Below are 19,692 nucleotides of genomic sequence, written 5' to 3' on the forward strand. Positions count from 1 at the left end.
TTACAGTGGCTGGCACAATAAAGCCTCAGGTAAAGATATTATTTTTCAATTACACAGGAGTGCAAGCTGATACAATTCTAAACAGCAAAAGTTGTAATTTGCCAAGTAATGTAATGATCTTTTCTGCCTCTGATGAAGACATATAAGGTAGGTATCTTTGTAATGATGGTCAACACAATATGCAAAACGAAATACCTGTGCAAAACAAAATACCTATCCAAAACACTTCAGTTACAAGCTGCACCTTCCTTTTTTATTGTTTAGCATAAAGATCGATGTTAGGAGAAATGATAATGACTGACCCCATCTAGTCCTTTCTTGTTTTGATGCAACTAATTGTTCGCCTTGCAATGCTGGAGTCTTAAAAATGGTGGTAGTTTAGTATCTGTATATTCAATGTAAAACTCTCCCTTCAACTTGGTAGTTGCATAACTTTACATTTCCATTTAGGTAGTCACAGGACACATTACCTTCTGTCACTAAACAGATAAGCAGCCCCTGAAGTCCTTGTGCTTGGCTGTTTGGTGCCTAAGTCATAGAATCGTTGAATATGCTGAGTCGGAAGGGACCCATCAGGATCATCGAGTCCAACTCCTGGCGCTGCACAGGAGCATCCCCAAGAGTCATACCATGTGCCTGAGAGCATTGTCCAAATGCTTCTTGACCTCTGTCAGGCTTGGTGCTGTGACCACTTCCCTGGGGAGCCTGTTCCAGTGCCCAACCACCCTCTGGGGGAAGAACCTTTTCCTAATATCCAACCTCAACCTCCCTTGACTCAACTTCATGCTGTTCCCTTGGGTTCTGTCACTGGTTCACAAGAATTAATACATCAGTACTTGCCCCTCCTCTTCCCCTCATGAGGAAGTTGTAGACTGCAATGAGGTCACCCCTCAGTCTCCTCCAGGCTGAATAGACCAAGTGCCGTCATACGACTTCCCCTCAAGGCCCTTCACCATCTTCATTGCCCTCTTCTGGACGCTCTCCAGTAGCTTTCTTACGTTGTGCCCAAAACTGCACACAATATTCAAGGTGAGACTGCCCCAGTGCAGAGCAGAGCGGGACAATCCTGTCAGAGACTGAAATAGTTAATGGCTTAAACTTTGTAAGATCACCAAAAGACTTTTGCTCACTGTAGCAAACTGAAAAGAAACAACTGCTCACCCAGCAAAGCCCACCCCTCCCTGAATATGCCTACTGCGAAAGGACCTTCAGATCAGATATGTGGGTGCCATTGTCCAACCATCCCAGATGCAGGAGAGTATGCATACCTGAAGTTACAAACTGGATTTCCAGATAAGGGAAGAGGCTAAGAAGAGACAAATCCTGCAATCCCTTACATGACTCTGCTGTGAAAACCCCTCTGGGGAGCAGGAGCATCAACTCATGACATGTCAGGTAATAGAATCCATTGTAAAACTCCCTGCCCCAGGGGAGGTACATTCCCACCTGAGCTTGAAGTGTTTAATAATAACAACTCATGAAATCTTTGAGTTTTGTGGGGAACTTCCCCCAGCCCTGATAGATCAAGACCATCACTTTGACAGGACTTTGACCACCACTTCAATCAACGGGCAAGGAAACTGCAACTATCAAGTTTCATTGCTGGATCCATTGCAGTGACTGTATATATCTTTCCACTTTTATCCTTTCTTTCTCTTCCTTTCCTTATGCATTTCCTAAAGTGTTATTTTTCTTCAATACTGCTGTATTACTATAGGTGATAACACCCAAAACGGCAACATAACTGTTTGCCTCTGAAACAAAACTGTTCTAAAATAAACCCTACCCATATATGTTTACAAACACCAATTATTCAGTGTTGTTTCACCCTAATCCACCCCAAGAAATTTATTAATAAGAACCTGGGTTACCCTCCCCTTTTGGGGCGAGTCATAGTAAATCCTCTCCCTCAATCAGCTGGCAATGCTTTGCCTGATGCCCCCCAGGACACGGCCCTCCTGGCTGCCAGGGCACTGCCGAGTCATAATCAATTTGCCGTTGACCAGGAGCCCAGGTCCCTTTCCACGGTGCTTCTCTCTATTCCAGGACTGCCCTGTCCCAGGTGCAGAATCTGGCACTTTCCCTTGTTAAGCTTCATCTGGTTAGTGATTACCCATCTCTCTAACTTGTTGAGGTCTCTCTGCAGGGTCTCCCTGCCTTCCATGGAGTCAACAGATCCTCCCAATTTAGTGGTGTTGGCAAATTTAGTATCCCTTCCAGTCCTGTGTCCAAGTCATTTGTGAAGATGTTGAATAGCACAAGGCCCAAGGCGGAGCCCCGTGGAACCCCACTAGTGACCGGTTTGATGTCACCCCATTCGCTATTACCCTCTGTGCTCGACCTGTGAGCCAATTGCTCACCCACTGCATGATGTGTTTATCCAGCTGTGCTGGACAGTTTGTCCAGAAGGATACGTGAGAGGCAGCTTTACTGAAATCCAAAAAGATTACACCAACTGGTTTCCCTTGATCAGCTGGGTGGATTACCTTGTTGTAGAAGGAAATCAGGTTTGATAAGCAGGACTTTCCCCTCATGAAGCTGTGCTGGCTGTGACCAATGACTGTGTTGTCTTTCAGGTGTTTTTCAATACTTCCCAGAATAATCTTCTCCATAATTTTACCAGGCACTGAAGTGAGACTGACAGACCTGTAGTTTCTGGGGTGCCCCTTCTTGTCCTTCTTGAAAATTGAGACAACATTCACCAGCTTCCAGTCAGCTGGGACCTCTCTGGATTCCCATGATCACTCAAAAATCATTGAGAAAGGATTCTGGGATGATTCCCATCAGGCCCCATAGATCTGCAGGGATCCAGCTGGAGCAGCAGATCCCACACAATTTTGGGGTTGACTGGGAGTTGATCATTCTCACAGTCATGGTCCTCCAGCTCAGGGCACTGAGACCCCCTTGCTCCATCATCCATGTTGAAGACAGAGGCAAAGAATGCATTAAACACCTCTGCCTTTTCTCTGTCCCTATTTGTGAGGTGACCATCCTCATCCTGTAACAGGCTGATGATATTTCTACGCTGCCAATTGCCATTAATGTATTTGAAAAAACTCTTTTTATTGTCCTCCCCATTTCTGGCCAGCTTCAGCTCCAATTGAGCTTTGGACACATGAATTTTCTCCCTACAGTGACAAGCAGCGTCTCTGAATTCTTTCCATGTCACTTGACCTTGTTTCCACTGGGCATATACCTTCCTTTTTTGCCTTATTTCCAAGAGAAGATCCCTGCTTATCCAACCCAGCCTTCTGCCTCATCTGTTTAACTTCCAGCATTTGGGAATTGCCTGCTCCTGTGCCCTTAGGAGGTGATGTTTGAAAAGCGACCAGCATTGATGGATCCCAGCACCTGCAAAAACATTTTCCCAGGGGACCTTACTGACTAAGTCCCTGAGCAGCCCAAAGTCTGCTCTCCTCATGTCCAGAGTTCAGGTTTTGCTGGCACTTTTCCTCCTCTCAACAGAGATTTTAGACTTGATCACTTTGGTGGTCGCTGTGGCCGTGACGGCCACCAATCTCCACTTTGCTCACAATATCCACTCTGTTGACAAGCAGCAGATCCAGGATGGCAACTTTCTGAGGTGGCTCCCCTAGGACCTATTCCATAAAGTTGTCATACAAGTTTTCTAGGAATCTTCTGGCCTCACTTGTACCAGCTGTGTGATGCTCCCAGTTAATTTCCGGTAAGCTGAAGTCCCCCATAAGGACAAGAGCAGTTGACTTGGAAGTGCCCCTTAGTTCCGCAAAGAATAATTCATCAGCGTCATTGTCCTGGCTGGGAGGTCTATAGCAGACTCCCACAATGACATCCTCATTATTTGTTTGCCCCTTGGTTCTCGCCCAGAGGCTCTCAACTGTGCCACTGCCGACTGAGGCAGAGGTCCATACACTCTAACCCTTCCACTACATTACATACACCCCTCCACCTCTTCTGCCTTGTCTATCCCTCCCCAAGAGCCTGTAACCATCCAACAGGGCACTCCAGTCACAGGATTCATCCCACCAGGTTTCACTTGTGCCAGTGATGTCAAATCTCTGGACCGGGCCAAAGCTTTGAGCTCCTCTTGTTTGTTCCTCTTGCAGCTTGCATCGGTGTAAAAACATTTCAGGTGTGGTACACTGTAGTCAACACCTCTTGACTGAGGGATCCTCTTAAGTGCTGGTTTTCTCAAATTTTGGCACACCATCTCATCGCTCCTCACTGGCCAGCCTGGTTTTGTCCCTTTACCCCTTCCAAGCAACTCTAAAGCTCTGTCAACAAGCCCTGACAGCTCCTGTGCTAGAACTCTTTTTCCCCTCTGAGAAAGGTGCGTTCCAGCAGGCATGAGCAGACCAGGCATTAAGCAGATCATCCCATGGTCAAAAAACCCCAAAATTTTTCCAATTATACCAACCTCAGAGCCATTCATTGACCTGAGGGATCTGCCTATTCTTATCAATATTATTCCTTGTTACCAGAAGGATTGAGGAAATCACTACCTGTGCTCCTGATCCCTTTACCAATTACCCCAGGGCCCCGAAGTCTCTTTTGATTGCCCTCTGATTTCTCTTTGTTATTTTGTCACTGCCGATTTGACCAACCAATAGTGGACAGTAATCAGAGGGCCTTACTAGACTGGAGAGTTTTCCACTAATGTCCCTTATCTGAGCCCCTGGGAGACAGGAGAAGTCCCTGTGGATTGGGTCTGGTCTGCATATCAGGCTCTCTGTTCCCCTTAGAAGGGAGTCTCCTATTACAACTACCCTTCTTTTTCTCTTGACAGAGGAGGTTGTGATGCAGGATACAGTTTGGTGTTGCTTTAGGAGGTTCCTCTATGCCAGAAGGACCTTCGTCCACCTCATCAGTTGTGTGGCCTTCTAGGGCCTCATACCTGTTGTAGAAGGTGCCAGTCCTACTTTATAAGTTTTCAGGAGGAAGAACCTTCCTCCTGGTATGTGCAGTGACCTGCTTCCAGCCTTCATCTTCAACAGATCCTTGACTAATTATGATTCAGGGTTCTGAGTCCACCTGCTTCTTCACTACAATGGAGATTTGGATTTCCTGAGAGTCTTGAGACTGTAGTGTCTCTGAAAATAATGGGTTGGTTTCTTGCATGTTCACTCAAATACCAAGTAGCTTGTTCACTTCTTCCTGTAGCTCCTTCCCCTGGTGACACAGCTCTTCAACCTTCTGGAAAAGAACTGTTCCTCTGTCACAGCCTCACAAAGAGGCAGCAGGTGCTCCTGGCAACCTGTGACCTGGAGAGCTACAGCTACCGTCAGCAGGTCTGATTGGAGGCCTCTGACATAGCTGGTTCAGTGACTCCCACAGCTCTAAGGGATTGAGCTTTGCAGCATGTCAACACCATAACTGAAAAAGCTTAAACTAGTACACTGAAGACTGGGGCTGGAAAGATCTTTTCGAGCTCTTTTCCACCACATACTGACTCTGTTTATCTGCCTCTACTAGCTCCTCTCAGGCGGACAAAGAGGAGCCCTTCCTGTGTGAATAGCCGGGCAAAGTGCTGTGCCCTGCCCTCACTGCCATACTCTGTTCACCCTGCCATGTCCTGCCCTCCCTGCCTTCCCTATCATACTCTACCATCACTGCCAGTGACTTGTGCTCCTTAGAGCCATTTACATCTCCTGCATTGCTCCCAGCAATGTGACCAATTGGCTTCTGAGTGCTTCTGGGTCCAAACAGGGTTCAGTGCTGCTGCTCTGGTTTTCCAGAGTTCAGGAACCCCACTCTATAGCTCAATCTAAACCTCACCTCCAGACTTATCTCAGTTGCCGCTGCTGCCTTGCTGACTGACTTGTTTTGTCCACAACTTGCAAGGCAGCAAGGGTTACAGGCAATCAGTTTGATAAAATACTTTGTACTAGTTCTTGGATTTCTCTTCCCTCTCTGTAAGGAAAAGTAATTTAGGGCTCCCAGTAAGACTTGGCCCTCTGGTATGGGAGGAGGCCAGGAACATGCTTTCCTGCTGCTTTGCCATGCAGAGGTTGTGGGCCCCCTACAGCACGGCTGCCTATCCCCAACCACTCCTGTGCCTTGGCTGGCACACAGCTGCCTGCTGTGCCAAAGATCTGACACAGTTCTTTAACATGACAGAACATCATCACTGCCTTTTGCTGTAGTTACTGACTCGTTTTTCTGTGTCACCAGGTGAGCTCCAGAACTAGCACAGGGAAGGAGCACACAGCCAGGGAGCAAAGCAGCCTGGCAGGCAATGAGATGTTGGGTAAGTACAGCATCACCTTCATGTGCAAAATAGAAGTGTGTGAAAGCATAGCTTCATAAGATCCAGTGAGTCGAATCAGCAACTCTGCCACACCTATGGGCCTCCTGCTCACTCTGGCCCTTCTATGAGCTATTTCACTCACTGCAATAGCAGAAAACAAGCAAGAAAGCCTGGGTGGGGTTTGTGGTGGTGTCGTTACTGTGTTTAGCAGGTCAGAAGAGCTCATGGTGGTCTCTCTTACTCATCATGGTCTGATGAGTAAGAGAAGGGGGATGAATGAGCAGCAGCAGCATTTACACAAACTCACACCTTTCCCGTTCTCCTTCCAGAGTGCCACAGAAGTCGCCTAGGAACTGCACCTCCTACACGAGTCCCACTGTGATGTACACGTAACCATTATTTCTACTGTTCCATTTTCCTTGTTCCCACTTAGTCACCATATTGTGCTGCTTCTTGCTCAGAAGTACCACCTGAGTGCAGCTTCTCCTCCTGTCACGCTTTGGCTCTAGAAATCAAGTGCTGCTGCCAGTTGCAGGCCAGGTGCTGCTTTCCCCTATGTATGAGCAGTCCCTGAAGCAGGCTGTCAGGTTTTAGTACCTCAGCAGGGAGATGCCATTCCCAGGCACCCTGTTAGTGACAGAAGAGCATTGCACTTCAGCATTGTGGTCCTGCACTAACAAGCAACATTCACATACAGGAGACAGCAAGAGCAGGAAAGCAAATCTTTCTCAATAAACAAATTGTAAACCTCAGTTTCAAAATTGTCAGGAGTATATGTTTAAGTTGGGCAATTAAAAGTGTATATTAACAAGTGTATAATGAGACAGCTGAATGGCCTGACATGACAGCATCTCTCTCAGCCTGCAAAACAATGAACAGCACTTGTGTTTCCTGGCCAAGACTAGTCCTCCCCACCATGGCAGGTTGCTCCTCCATCCAGAGGTTAAACTATAACCACCAGTAGGGGATGTGAGAGTCAGATGAAACACAGTAGCCAGACCTACCTGGAATGGTGACCCAGATGTCTTTGCCAGTGTACAACTACGACTGTAAGCCAGTCGCCTTCCCCCATAAATAGAGGGCACACCAGAGTCTGTTGAGTTGTCCGGCACAGCAGTGGCTGCACACCAGGATCACCCCCTGAGCAGGAGTATCTATTGATGTTATGCCTCTAGGTTGAGCAATTCCCTGTGGCAGCACATTCTCAGTAAGTGTGCTAAACTTTGACATCTTAGCTCAGGGATACAAAGAATTGATAAACTGTCGACCCAAGTCTGGAACCAGGATTGGATCCAGCTGTGCCTGAACTCCTGTCTGAGGAGTTTAGAAAGCAAGGGGGTCCTGTCTGAACCTCATGATCTGACAGCAGGGACGCAGTGACAGCTTTGTCTGACCCTGACCTGTATGCAGTAAATAGCTAGGTGTGCCTTGCCATCAAATCATATTAAACCCTGGTCACACCTACCACTGAGATTGTTAACTCACTTGTTATAGTGTATTGTTGTTGCTCTGTTACAGGTGAAGTGCATCACTCCATCCATGACGCCCACTTACCCATAAACCCCAACTTAAGGAACGCTGCAGGTACCCCAACATCCAGCCTTCTCCACAGATCATAAGGTGCCCAATAATCTCCTCCCAGAGAGAATCACAGAATCATAGAATCAACTGGGTTGGAAAAGACCTCTGAGATCAAGTCCAACCCTTGATCCAACACCACCGTGGTTACTATACCATGGCACTAAGTGCCACATCCAGTCTCATCTTAAACACCTCCAGGGACTGAGAATCCACTACCTCCCTGGGCAGCCCATTCCAATGTCTGATTACTCTCTCCATAAAGAATTTCTTCCTAATATCCAACCTAAACCTTCCCTGAAGAGCTTAAGACCATGCCCTCTTGTTTTACTGCTGGTTGCCTGGGAGAAGAGACCAACCCCCACCTGGCTACAACCTCCTTTCAAGGAGTTGTAGAGAGTGATGAGGTCTCCCCTGAGCTTCCTCTTCTCCAGGCTAAACAACCCCAGCTCCCTCAGCCTCTCCTCACAGGACTTGTGCTCGAGTCCCTTCACCAGCCTTGTTGCTCTTCTCTGGACCTCCTCCAGCACCTCAATATCCTTCCTGAACTGAGGGGCCCAGAACTGGACACAGTACTCAAGGTGTGGCCTCCCCAGCACTGAGTACAGGGCAAGATTCACTTCTCTGCTCCTGCTGGCCACACTGTTCCTGATGCAGGCCAGGATGCCATTGGCCTTCTTGGCCACCTGGGCACACTGCTGGCTCATATTCAGCTTCCTGTCAATCCAAACTCCCAGGTCCCTTTCTGCCTGGCTGCTCTCCAGCCACTCTGTGCCCAGCCTGTAGCGCTGCATGGGGTTGTTGTGGCCAAAGTGCAGGACCCCGCACTTGGTCTTGTTGAACCTCATCCCACTGCAATCAGACCATCTCTCCAGCTTGTCCAGGTCCCTCTGAAGAACCCTCCTGCCCTCCAGTAGACCAACACTCCCCCCTAACTTGGTGATCTGCAAATTTGCTAATGATACACTTGATCCCCTCATTCAGATCATCAGTGAAGATACTAAACAGAACTGGGCCCAACATTGATCCCTGGGGGACACCACCAGTGACTGGCTGCCAACTGGATGCAGCACCGTTCACCACCACTCTCTGGGCCCGGCCCTCCAGTTCCTAACCCAGCACAGAGTGCCCCTGTCCAAGCCATGGGCTGCCAGCTTTTCCAGGGGAATGCTGTGGGAGACGGTGTCAAAGGTTTTGCTGAAGTCCAGATACACTACATCCACAGCCTTCCCCCCACCCACCAGGCGGTTCACCTGCTCGTAAAAGGAGATCAGGTTGGTCAGACAGGACCTGCCTCTCCTAAACCTGTACTGGCTGGATTTGATCCCTTGTCCATCCTGTAGGTGCTGTGTGATTGCACTTAGGATGATCTGCTCCATAACCTTGCCAGGCACTGAGGTCAGGCTGACAGGCCTGTGGAGAGCTAGAGAGAAGGACCAGCTCAGGAGAGAAGGGGTCCTCAGAGTCATGGAGGAGGAGCATCCTCTTCAGTAGACTTCAGTAGATCACTGTCTGATCTGTTACTACCCAGTGAAGACATAAGGACTGTCACTGGAAGTCATCCAAAGCATCACCATAAAACTTGCACAACCCATGCAGAGCCAGATGCCACTACCTCAGAGCTCTTCTATTTAAATCCTGGTGAAATAGCCAGGCTGCCCTGGCAGCAAAGGACTTCAAAATGAATCTGAAAGACAAGGTTCAGGTTTGGAAACAGACCAAGTAACACCGACACCAAAAGCTTTGCATTCTCAAAAGGAAACCAGGTGCTTCAGCAGCCAAGCAAGGGCACCCTGGCTGCCCCAGCCACTCCCAATGCCTTACAGCACAGTTTCCCAGCTCCTTTCTCATGAGCTTATGTCAACCACAAAGTCACTGGGAGGCTTGCTTGGACTTTTGCAGTAAGTACTGGGATGATCTTTCTGACTGCAGTTTGCAGACAGCAGCAAGAATTAACGTAGGAATACCTGGATCAGTTTATACCAGTCACTCATTAAAAAAAAATACACAGCACACCTGGTTGGCATTGTTTCATCCAGCTACACTGCAACATGATGTTCTCTGTCTTTGAGAATAAAAGCTATGAAAGTTGCCACATGCCAGGAAACTTTCAGTGAATCACTGAAGGTAAGATTGGACAAGGCTTCAAGACACACACCGCTTTTCCTCCTAGCCCAGGACAGGCAGGACTGAAGCCAGTGGCTAAGATGTCCTAATCTTTCATGAAGCCCATTTTGGAACCATGCTGGTGGGCCCCTCAGCTGCACCTGCATGGTGCACTGTCATCCAGGGGCCAACTCGCAGCATTGGAATACTTTTTAAAAGGAAGCTGACACCAAAGGGGTCAGCTCCAAGAACATGAGAACCAGAACTAGTAACTACTGTGAACTATGAGGGAAGTTATTTTTACAAGTTATGTCCTGAGTCCCAGTTACAGACAACTGTGCAATTGAGTAGATTTAATGATATATCCAGAACTTGGGTTTTAATTTTATAAGCTACCATATGGACAGCTGAACACCAATAAGCAGGAATATGAACAACAGCAGACAGCTGAGAACCTAATGATGTAAAGGGGTAAACCTTCACCTGTGCATTGAATGTGGACTGTTTCCAGAGAAATTCAAGCCTTCAGCTTGCTCTCCAAATGGTAGAGGCTACAGCCCTTCCCTTGAGTAAAAATGATGATGAAGCTTGAAGTACAGACATAGTACATATTTTATTGACACAGATTTCCTCAGTCTTGAATCAATTAATTCATCTGACAACAGTGTAGTAATTTGAAAGAAGTTCTTCTCCTTGCTTGATGTCTCTGAGAGTGACAAGAACTACACACCTCAGGTGGCTGTAAAAAAAGGATAAGAAAACATGTGAAAGTGAACAATTATATTTCCTTTTGATTTTTTTTTAATTCTTCATTTCAAGAAGCTAAAACAATGGCTTTGTCTAGATTAGTTTTGGGAGTAATATGCATAATGTGAGGCAGGGAGCATGGAAAAACAACACTGAAATACAGACAGCAATTATAAACAAAACAAACACAATTACCAAAAAAGCACAGCATATGTAGGTATACAAGTAATGTTTTCACTCATACAGTTATTCAGAATTGAAAAGAATTAGTCAAGACTTACTCAGACAGAAGAAGCCATATCAAAGTTCATGGAGCAGAAACCATTCCTCTAGACACACCTGCCCACAGGTGATATTTGGCTAAAGCTACTCTGAGCCCACCCATCCCCAGGAAGACAGCACTGAACTGCATCAGAGATCTGCTTCAATCTACAGTGATGGGTGACTTCTCCATAAACTCCAAGCTGAAATCAGGGGCTGGCATTTTTCTTACAGAGATATTTAGGAACCCACCCCCCAACTTCCTTTCAGTAAATGACCATGCCCTAAAGCTGAAATATCTATTCTAGGAAGGAGAGCACATGCTTCTGATGCTGATCAACCAGAAAAGGAAAAACAGCATCAACCCAAACAGTCCCCACTACTAAAAATGTAGCGTGAGGCCATTTTGAAACATACCAAACAACAAGGTAAACAAGTACTAAGAACTCTTCTACAAGACAGAAAAAGACTTAGAAACCAGATTACCTATGCTGCCAGCATTGAATATATCAGTATCAAACCAAGCAGCTGGAAGCAGATATGATCTTTTCTCTAGTGGCTGTACACTGGGAGAAATAATGACCATACTTTCTTCCACAGATTCCAAGGAAGAGACCAAAATTCCCCCTTCCTGAAAAGGTCTCATAGCCTATCTCTGTGCTTTCACACTTCAAGTACAGCATCCAGGCTTCATCAGAATTCAGTCCTACTGGTTATTTTATTAGCATTTACTTAATTATCTGCAGGTTACAAGTGCATCTTAAACCTTGCCTCAACGAAGTCTAAGTTTAATCAGAAAAGACAATTTGCCAATATGCACCATAACTTTCTCCAATTTCAGAGTTTTAAAATAGCTCCAGAATTATATTAAAAGTTCACATGATCTGCTCTAAAATCCTCATTCATCCTTGAAATGAAGAGGATTATCTGAGAAAGGTTTCCAAGTGTTTTAATTTCTGAAAGAAGGTGAATTTCCACATCATAATGAGCCTGTTGTAATTGTGTACTATAACTAAAAGACACATGCCTTTATACTTCATAGTACTTCACTTGTCTCAATACAATTTTAGGTTTCTTTCTGCAAATTCAGCTTATTTGTCACATAAGCAGAAGACACAGAGAACCAGGAGAGTAAGAAGCCTGAACCTGAACTATCTCAGAAGGGCTTTGAATGGTTAAAGAACACTAACTACATTTGAAATACATACCGAAAGCCTCCAATACTGTAATACAAGCAAAATATAACCAGTGCTTTATGGGATTCAGAAGAATTGGAGTACAGTGCAACCCAATCACTGCTTGTAAAACCGTGTCTTCATGCTGATCTCATTTGTGAAGATGTGGAAAAAAGAACAAACAGTCTTGGAACTAAACTTAGTCTATTCAAAGAGCTAACTCTCCCATACAGTTGCACATTTTTGTGTAACTCATCTTCATATTGTATATTATTTTTCAACTGTGTCTGTCTTTTTTTACACATGCAGTATGCTTGTATCATACAAATCCACGAGCTCTTTCATTTGCTGCCAACCTCTCTATGTCATGGTTGTAGACGATGTTTGGAAGGTACTGTTTCAGCTCTACTGGAAAATGTCCTGGCACATCAAACTCTTGATAACATACGTTTGCTGCTTTTTCTAGAAATAAGAAAAAAAAAAGTCTCTATAATACAAAGGAAATATTAGTTAGTGCTTAAAGATCTGTAAAAACACCAAATGTACTGCTACAAAAATACCAGATGTTTCATCAGGACTGAAAACCACTTCTCTGTTGGGAGCTACTACACTCCTCTGAAGTCCTACTTTGAATTTACACTACAGGAGCTTGACTCGATTATCAACTTGTATATGAGGAGGCACAACTTGCTTAGCACCAGGGATAGCTTACAGCACTGCTAATGTTGTTAATACACAATGTTTGCTTTTACTGTCAAAAAAAAATACCGAGAAAAATTTTTCTAGAGTCAAAATATGTCAGAAATACAGCCAGAGAGGAAATCCCAATCTGTCCAGCAGAAAGAGGGAAATCTATTTCATGGACATTGGACTTGGAAGAAACAGTTTCATGGGACAGTCCATGCCAGTCCATACTTGGTTTGCTACTCCAGCAACTTTTCTGGATGCTACTTGGAGTCAGGGAATCCTTAGTGTAATGCGGGCTATGAAAGCCACTCAGAAGCTAGATACGGTATGTATGGTATCAATTCAACTTTCCATGTATTACAACCATTCCCATGAGTTACTTAAGACTAACAGTGAGACAGAATAAATAGTTCCCTTCTTCAGGTCCAACAATAAGATGATACCAACAGTTTCATAGATTTTGTGCATAAACATAAGGAAGTCTAAAAAAACGGTTCAAAATGAGCAGTGATAGACTCTTACTGTACATGTCACTGTGCGTTTGGTTTTCTCATGAAGTCTGCTGGAACCAGACTGGGAAGCTTGATCTGACACTCTGTGTTCTGTCTCAGCCTGGTGGACCTTTGCCAGATATCCTATCTAACCATCTCACATTTTGGGATGTGTGCCTTTCATTTTGCCAGGAAGGAAACTGGGGGAGTTCGTGAGAAAAGAACAAGAGTATTTGATGCGTTGCTGCACTGAAGGATTCCAACACCAAACTGAGACAAAAACTCTCAGAAACATTTTATCCCGTAAGTGCTTATCTTGTTTTAAATCTGGACTACTGTCCCCCAAGATCAGTATCCTATTCTCTGTGTTACCTCCAAAGTAATTTATATCTATAAAGACAAACTCAAGCCTCAAAAATTTACCTGGAAACTTACCATGTGAGCAGTTGTTGACATACTGTCCCACTGCCAGTGGGTTTTGCGGGGCAGCAGTGAGCCAGCTCTCATCACTCATCTGAAATGGGCCAAGTTGATCTCTACTCCTACAAGACCTGAAATGATCAACAGCCTCAGTGTGAATCACTGCTTCTTCACCTAACAGGTTTTCTTACTTCCTCCTGTAGAAATGGCCACAGTTGCTGCAGACCAACACCTTGATGATACTAAAAAGAGTATTTAAACCTCCCTCTAGTGTGGTGTCTTTCAGACTCTGGTGAAAGAATCTGCACAAAACTACCACATACTCTTCCAGAAACCAACATCAAATGTTACTGTCACAGAAGTGTCAACTCATCTCACTCACCTCTAAAGATGCAAAGGCTCACTACAGTATTAGGCCCAAATTCACTCCCAAAATTAAAATCTGGTATTAGTAGGTATTAATATTCAAACTAGGTACTATTTTAGATAATTTTGCTAGTTACTATTTTCTTTTCACGTCATATTTAAACACAAATTGCTACAAATTATATTTTAAGGTAAGTTAAAGCAGTCCAGGCTAGCTGTGTAAGGAAAAGTTCAGATTGGACATTAGGAAAAGATTCTTCACCAAGAGGATGGCTGGTCACTGGACTCCCCTGGGGAGTGGTCATGGCACTAAGTCTGCTGGAGTTCAAGGAATGTCTACATGATGCTCTTAGTCCTATGGTTCGATTTTAGGCAGTCCTGCCAGGAGCAGGGAGTTGGATTTGATGGGCCAAACTAGGCAGGTTTGAGTAACAGCTCAGAAACATTTAAATCCTTTTATGCTACATCCTGCTTATTAAAACTAATTTCTTTACAGGAAAGTCTCAGTACATCAAAACTCATCTCTCTGGTGTTACAGACAAAGACACAATAAAGGATCACAACCAGCAACTCTTCACCCTTGTGTTGTTTGCATTATGAGATATATACAGGTGGATGACAATCATGCAAACTCAATCTAGGGTAAGACAACAGGGAACTGAGACTATTAGTACCCCTCTTTTAAATCAGATGAGTGACAATCCCCCATTTCTTTTGCTTACCTGTACACCAATCTTGATAGTCCTTTATCGTTCCCATCAATAAGGATGCCATCAATGCACCTAAAAATAAAGGGATTGCCAAGGGACTGGAAAAAGATGGGCTCATGCTTTCTGTATACTGTACCTGTTGCAAGACAGATATTATTTCAGAAGAAAATAAGTTAATTGTTAGAATGGGTTTATGGTATCATCCAGTCCCCTTCACACAGAAACTCAAAGGAGAGAGGGGATAGGACAGAAGTCCCTTCTCACTTAGTGACATTGACATTTGTAAACCTACAGGCTTTTATACACAACTTTCTGGGATGCAAAAAAACTCACACAACTAAATGAGCTGAGGTATTCCAAAGAGGGAAGCCACTGTAGGAAATCATCAGAGAGAAGACCTGACTTTAGTATCTTTGGGACAGGTAGATAAAGCCTTAAAGCCAACTGATCAGCTTCAGAGAGAACATCAAGTGACGTTTGCTCAGGAAAACACAGCTGAAGAGACTATGCTATTTTGTTTCTACCATGTCAGGATTCTGAAAAGCACACACAGACAGCAAAGAATCTGAAACACCAACCTCCACAACCCTACATCAGAGATTTTGCTTGGTACAGGAAATGGAAAATGACAAACCAAGAAGAAATTATTTCAGCAGACCATTTCCCAAATCTGCAGAGGGGATTTAACCTGCCCCGACTTCCAAGCACAGAAAAGCAAGAGCTGACAGGCTCGCAGTTTTTCATGGAATTGCTGTCCTGCATCCCCCTCACACCCACTACACCTTCAGCACCCCTCAGTAGAAATCCTTCACTGCAGTCTCACAAGGAGCCAGGCAAAGGCCATGGACAGGCTGTGCTCACAAACACAGGGTCCCTGCCCACAGGGTATCATATCCAGCCCATCACTCTGCAGTTTCCTTCATTCCCTTGAAAATGAAAGGCATTTCACCTGCCCATCCCCTTTTAATGGTATAGGAACTGCCAGAGGAGACTCTGAATGAACCTAGGCTCACATTTAATATGTACCTAAAATTTAAGTGACCTGCAAAGCAGCAGGACCACTCACTGTGACTGTCACTTGACAATTGGTCAGCTCACCACTAATCAATGGTAACAGCTGTACACTCCTGCCTTGGCACAGCAAAATGTGCTCCCCTGCCCAGGGCTCGAGCTGCTCCCGATCCCGCAGTGCTGGCACAAGCCAGAGACCACATGCAGGGGGTGATTCTGTTGACAGACGAAACAGAAACAAACCCAAAGCATGTCAGCAGAGCGCTCCTAGCTGGGCCATACTGATAGAATTACAACCCTTCCTAAGAAATGTACATAAATAGAGTTCCAAGAAATGAGAAGGACAGAGGAGTGCTGATTTTGAAGAAGCTCATGCTTTTGTTTACTGACTCGTGTGGAGATCTCAGAACCTCATTTTTCAGATCCTGAACCAAAATGGAAACCCCAAGGAATTAAATTGTACTGTTCAGCTACTTGAAATTTCTCCCATGCATTTGTGTTTAAAGAATCTGGAACAGCTTTTGTAACAGCTGGGAAATCAGAGTTTAAGTACTGAAGTTTTTTAATAAATAAAATTAGCCCTCCCAATATTGCTTTGCTAATTTCCAAAACAAGTCTAGTCAGTTTACAAATATTCTCATGCACCATAACTTGTGATTTTGTTAAGAAATGACAGAAATAAATGCCATAAAATAAAAATAAGCATGGAACTTCAGCAATTCATAATTAAACAGTTAGAAATCATATCTAAACCAAAAATAAGAACATTCCATTACCAGGATACATTGACACAACCACCCCTTTTGGCGCAAAACCTTTGGTAACAAAGACTCCAGTTCCAGCAGACACGAGGGAACTCCGGTCTCTACCAACAGTGAATCCAAGTGTGTTTAACAGAACTTCCTCAGGACTAAACACGTGCTGACTCCCACGGTTACATGAAGTTACTTTTGACCACTTCTGCTCCAAAGTCAGTAATTCCAGATACTGACATTTGATTTCTGGAAGCAAGGCCAAAATATCCACTTGTCTACTGAAATCATTTAGGAACAGAGCTTTAAATGTTTTCAGTAGTGTTTCAAAGACATCTTCATCAGAGATAATTTTGTCTTGACAGCTTTCAGGAACATATCGGAGGGTCCTGTGAAGAAAAGAAAGTATTTTAAAATTAAAAAGACATATTAATATTACATTTTTTTCCTAAATAAGGAGAAAAGAGCCATTTTGCAGCAGCAGTAACTTAGGTGCAGTGTTGTTTCAGAAAACGCCTAATTTTTTTCATGTTTGTTCTAATTAGAACTGGTTTTAACACTAAAAACATCTAAAGATGAAATAAAAGGACTGTTTAGTTCAAACCAGTGCCTGCTCTACTATAGAACCATCATTTGTGTATTTACTGCAAGTCGAGTAGATTAAACCCTCCTGAGCTCTCTATGACAAATGCATCAAAAATGAAACATGATTACTGAAGTTTATTAAAAAAAATACAAGTAGTTCATCATACTTTAAATGATGTGAGGACAAATGTTATGCCGATGAGAGAGACTTTAATTTAGTTACTTGTTTTAGTTTAGCTACTTATAAAAATGTAATAATCATTTTAACTCCAACACTACTTTTCCGTTTAAAATTGGGCAAACGCAAAAAAAACCAAAATCAAACCTCAACAATCAACCTATCTAGTTTCAACGTTAAATACCATTTAAAAAAATCTAAATAAGAGTTCCATGCCACCCAAGGCCGAACCACTATCCAGTGACAGACCCGAGCGGCGGTCCCGGCCTCTTCCGAGGAGGGGCAGCGGGGACTGGGCTGGCGCCCGAGAGCTCCCCCCGCGCCTCACCTGCGTTGACGGTGGAGGTTGAGGGCGAGCCAGGGCACGAAGCGGTACTTGTAGGCTGCCCAGCGGCGGCGCAGCGCCCTGAGCAGCACCCACATCGTGGCGGTCACAGCACGGCCTACGAAGCCTGACGGCCGCTCACTCACATCCTCGTGCCGCCCTCCCGGCCCAGCCGCGCCCGCGAGAACGCGGCGGCCAGTCCGTGCTGAGGACACGCGCGGGCGCGTTTGTGTGCTGAGCTGCCATTGGCTGCGAGCGGCTGCGGGGCGGGAGGGCCCGTGAGGACTCGGCCCCTCGGGGGGCGGCGGCCAGGGATACCTGCACAGGGAGAGCTGCTGGCATCGAGAAAGGAAACTCACGGCCCTTTCCAGATATAAGTACACACACCTCTCTGAACAATGTTATGTGTTATATTAAACAATTAAAAAAAGACAAGATCTGGTACCAGATTAAAGAGGTGGCTTGGAAATTATCTAGAAGCAGCGATTGAACCCACCTCCTTGACAGTTCTGCATCCAGGAGCAATCCCGGCACTATGATGTCAGCTTTCCAAAATCATCTCGTGCCTGCTTCTAGTGATGCTGAGGGCTGTTAGTGCTTCAGATGATTATAGAATCAATTAGGTTGGAAAAGACCTCCAAGATCATCGAGTCCAACCTATGACTGACCACCACCACGGCAACTAAACCACCAACACTAAGTGACACATCCAGCCGTTTCTTGAACACTTTCAGGAAGTACGACTCCCTGGGCAGACCATTCCAGTGCTTAACTACCCTTTTACTGGAGAAATTCTTTGTAATGTCCAACCTGAACCACATGTCCTCTTGTCCTGTCACTATTTACTGGGGAGAAGAGTCCAACCCCCACCCGACTACAACCTCCTTTCAAAATTGCTGGGCAAGAGATGAGGTCTCCCCTGAGCCTACTCTTCTCCAGGCTAAACAACCCCAGCTCCCTCAGCTGCTCCTCATAAGACTTATGCTACAGACTTGTGATCTATGTCATGAAGAAAGTGGATCAATAGCCCAGACCTGAAACCACACTTGTGCCTAGTATTTGGCTATGAGCCTGCTGATCAGTGCTGCATTTACTGCACACCCACCGAGCCAGACTGAAGAGATATGCTACAAATCATGAGCATTTACAACTGGGGTCATAAGCCCTTTTGGTGCCACATTCTACCATCATTTATCTGTAACATATTTTTAAAAAAAAAACAAAAACAAAAATTGAGCGAGGAAAACAATTGCTCAGCAATTGATCTTCAAAAATTAGCAAAGCCCTGCAAATCATTCTTTACAAATCATTAGAGGTGTCAAGATAAGGGTACTGTTATCACCTCTTTAGCCACTGTTGTCCCTCCTCTGCTTGGGTACCTACTTTCACAATACCTACATCTTTGGATACTGCTCCTTATCTGCATTATTTTTTAGTTAAAAACTGCCGATTAATTGGGAAAACACCAATATGTATGCATGTGTTTTACTTTCTTTGGAAACTAGTTGAAAAACATGGAGCAAGTGTTTGAGAATCGGTTTGGGAGTAAACAGAAATCAAGCCTCAAAACACTCTCAGGGGTTATACTCCTATTGCCAGACCTGAAATTTTGACAAGAGTTTGGGAATCTGAGACAGGTCCACCAAAGCAATGAAACAAGCTGAATTAACTTCCTGTTTCAGACCCTTGCAAGTATTTATAAATTGCATCTTGATTTACTCCATAATCACTTTAATTCTACTGTTGAACTGGCATGTCGTTCTCGAGAACAGGAGCTGAGCAATGAGGTATTGCAAACTGCGGTATTGCAAACTGAGGGAAACAACAGTGGCTGCCTGAAAGTGCTTCCCTGTCATCTCCTGGACTTCCTCAGTAATGACAGGGAAGAAAGGTCTCTGTTCAACTCTGGATATTAGCAGCTATGTGCCATAACCAGAAAACAACATACGTTTGCCACAGTACATGCATACTGCAGCTCTTAAAAGCAAGACAGTCACATTCGTGATTCAGGTTGGCACGGAAAGCTAAACAATGAGTGAAGAGTTAGTAAGGGAAATAGAGTGCCTTGGGAGGT

The 19,692-nt window shown here is 44.7% G+C and overlaps 1 protein-coding gene and 1 long non-coding RNA gene across 4 annotated transcripts in view; both read right to left on the bottom strand.

The window, feature by feature from the left end:
- LOC113980945 overlaps positions 1–7,050 on the bottom strand; it is a 13,726-nt gene extending 6,676 nt beyond the window's left edge. The window contains exon 1 of one of the 3 annotated variants that reach the window (XR_003538273.1): positions 6,536–7,050. This is a non-coding gene — a long non-coding RNA (uncharacterized LOC113980945). The other 2 variants (XR_003538275.1, XR_003538274.1) reach the window with 2 other exon arrangements.
- A 3,454-nt stretch (positions 7,051–10,504) lies between these two features.
- Positions 10,505–17,787, bottom strand: SETD9 (SET domain containing 9). The gene is made up of 6 exons (XM_027708177.1): positions 17,622–17,787; positions 16,555–16,919; positions 14,780–14,903; positions 13,707–13,822; positions 12,450–12,555; positions 10,505–10,649 (listed from the first exon to the last, which is right to left on the bottom strand). The coding sequence occupies exons 1-6, from the start codon at positions 17,714–17,716 to the stop codon at positions 10,562–10,564; spliced, it is 894 nt and encodes a 297-aa protein (XP_027563978.1). The 5' UTR covers positions 17,717–17,787; the 3' UTR covers positions 10,505–10,561.
- Positions 17,788–19,692: the final 1,905 nt, after the last annotated feature.

Source organism: Neopelma chrysocephalum, unplaced genomic scaffold, assembly GCF_003984885.1.
Source record: "Neopelma chrysocephalum unplaced genomic scaffold, ASM398488v2 Primary Assembly neopelma1_95701, whole genome shotgun sequence".
In the NCBI taxonomy this organism is placed as follows: Eukaryota; Metazoa; Chordata; class Aves; order Passeriformes; family Pipridae; genus Neopelma; species Neopelma chrysocephalum.

Bases quoted from the DNA above. Each gene is read 5' to 3' on its own strand.
- SETD9 (XM_027708177.1), bottom strand. From the start codon at position 17,716: ATGTGGGTGCTGCTCAGGGCGCTGCGCCGCCGCTGGGCAGCCTACAAG. The intron at 14,904-16,554 runs GTAATGGAATGT...GTCTTGCAACAG, and splicing joins GGTTGTGTCAATGTATCCTG to GTACAGTATACAGAAAGCAT. The intron at 10,650-12,449 runs GTTGGCAGCAAA...CTTTTTTTACAG, and splicing joins TACAACCATGACATAGAGAG to CCACCTGAGGTGTGTAGTTC.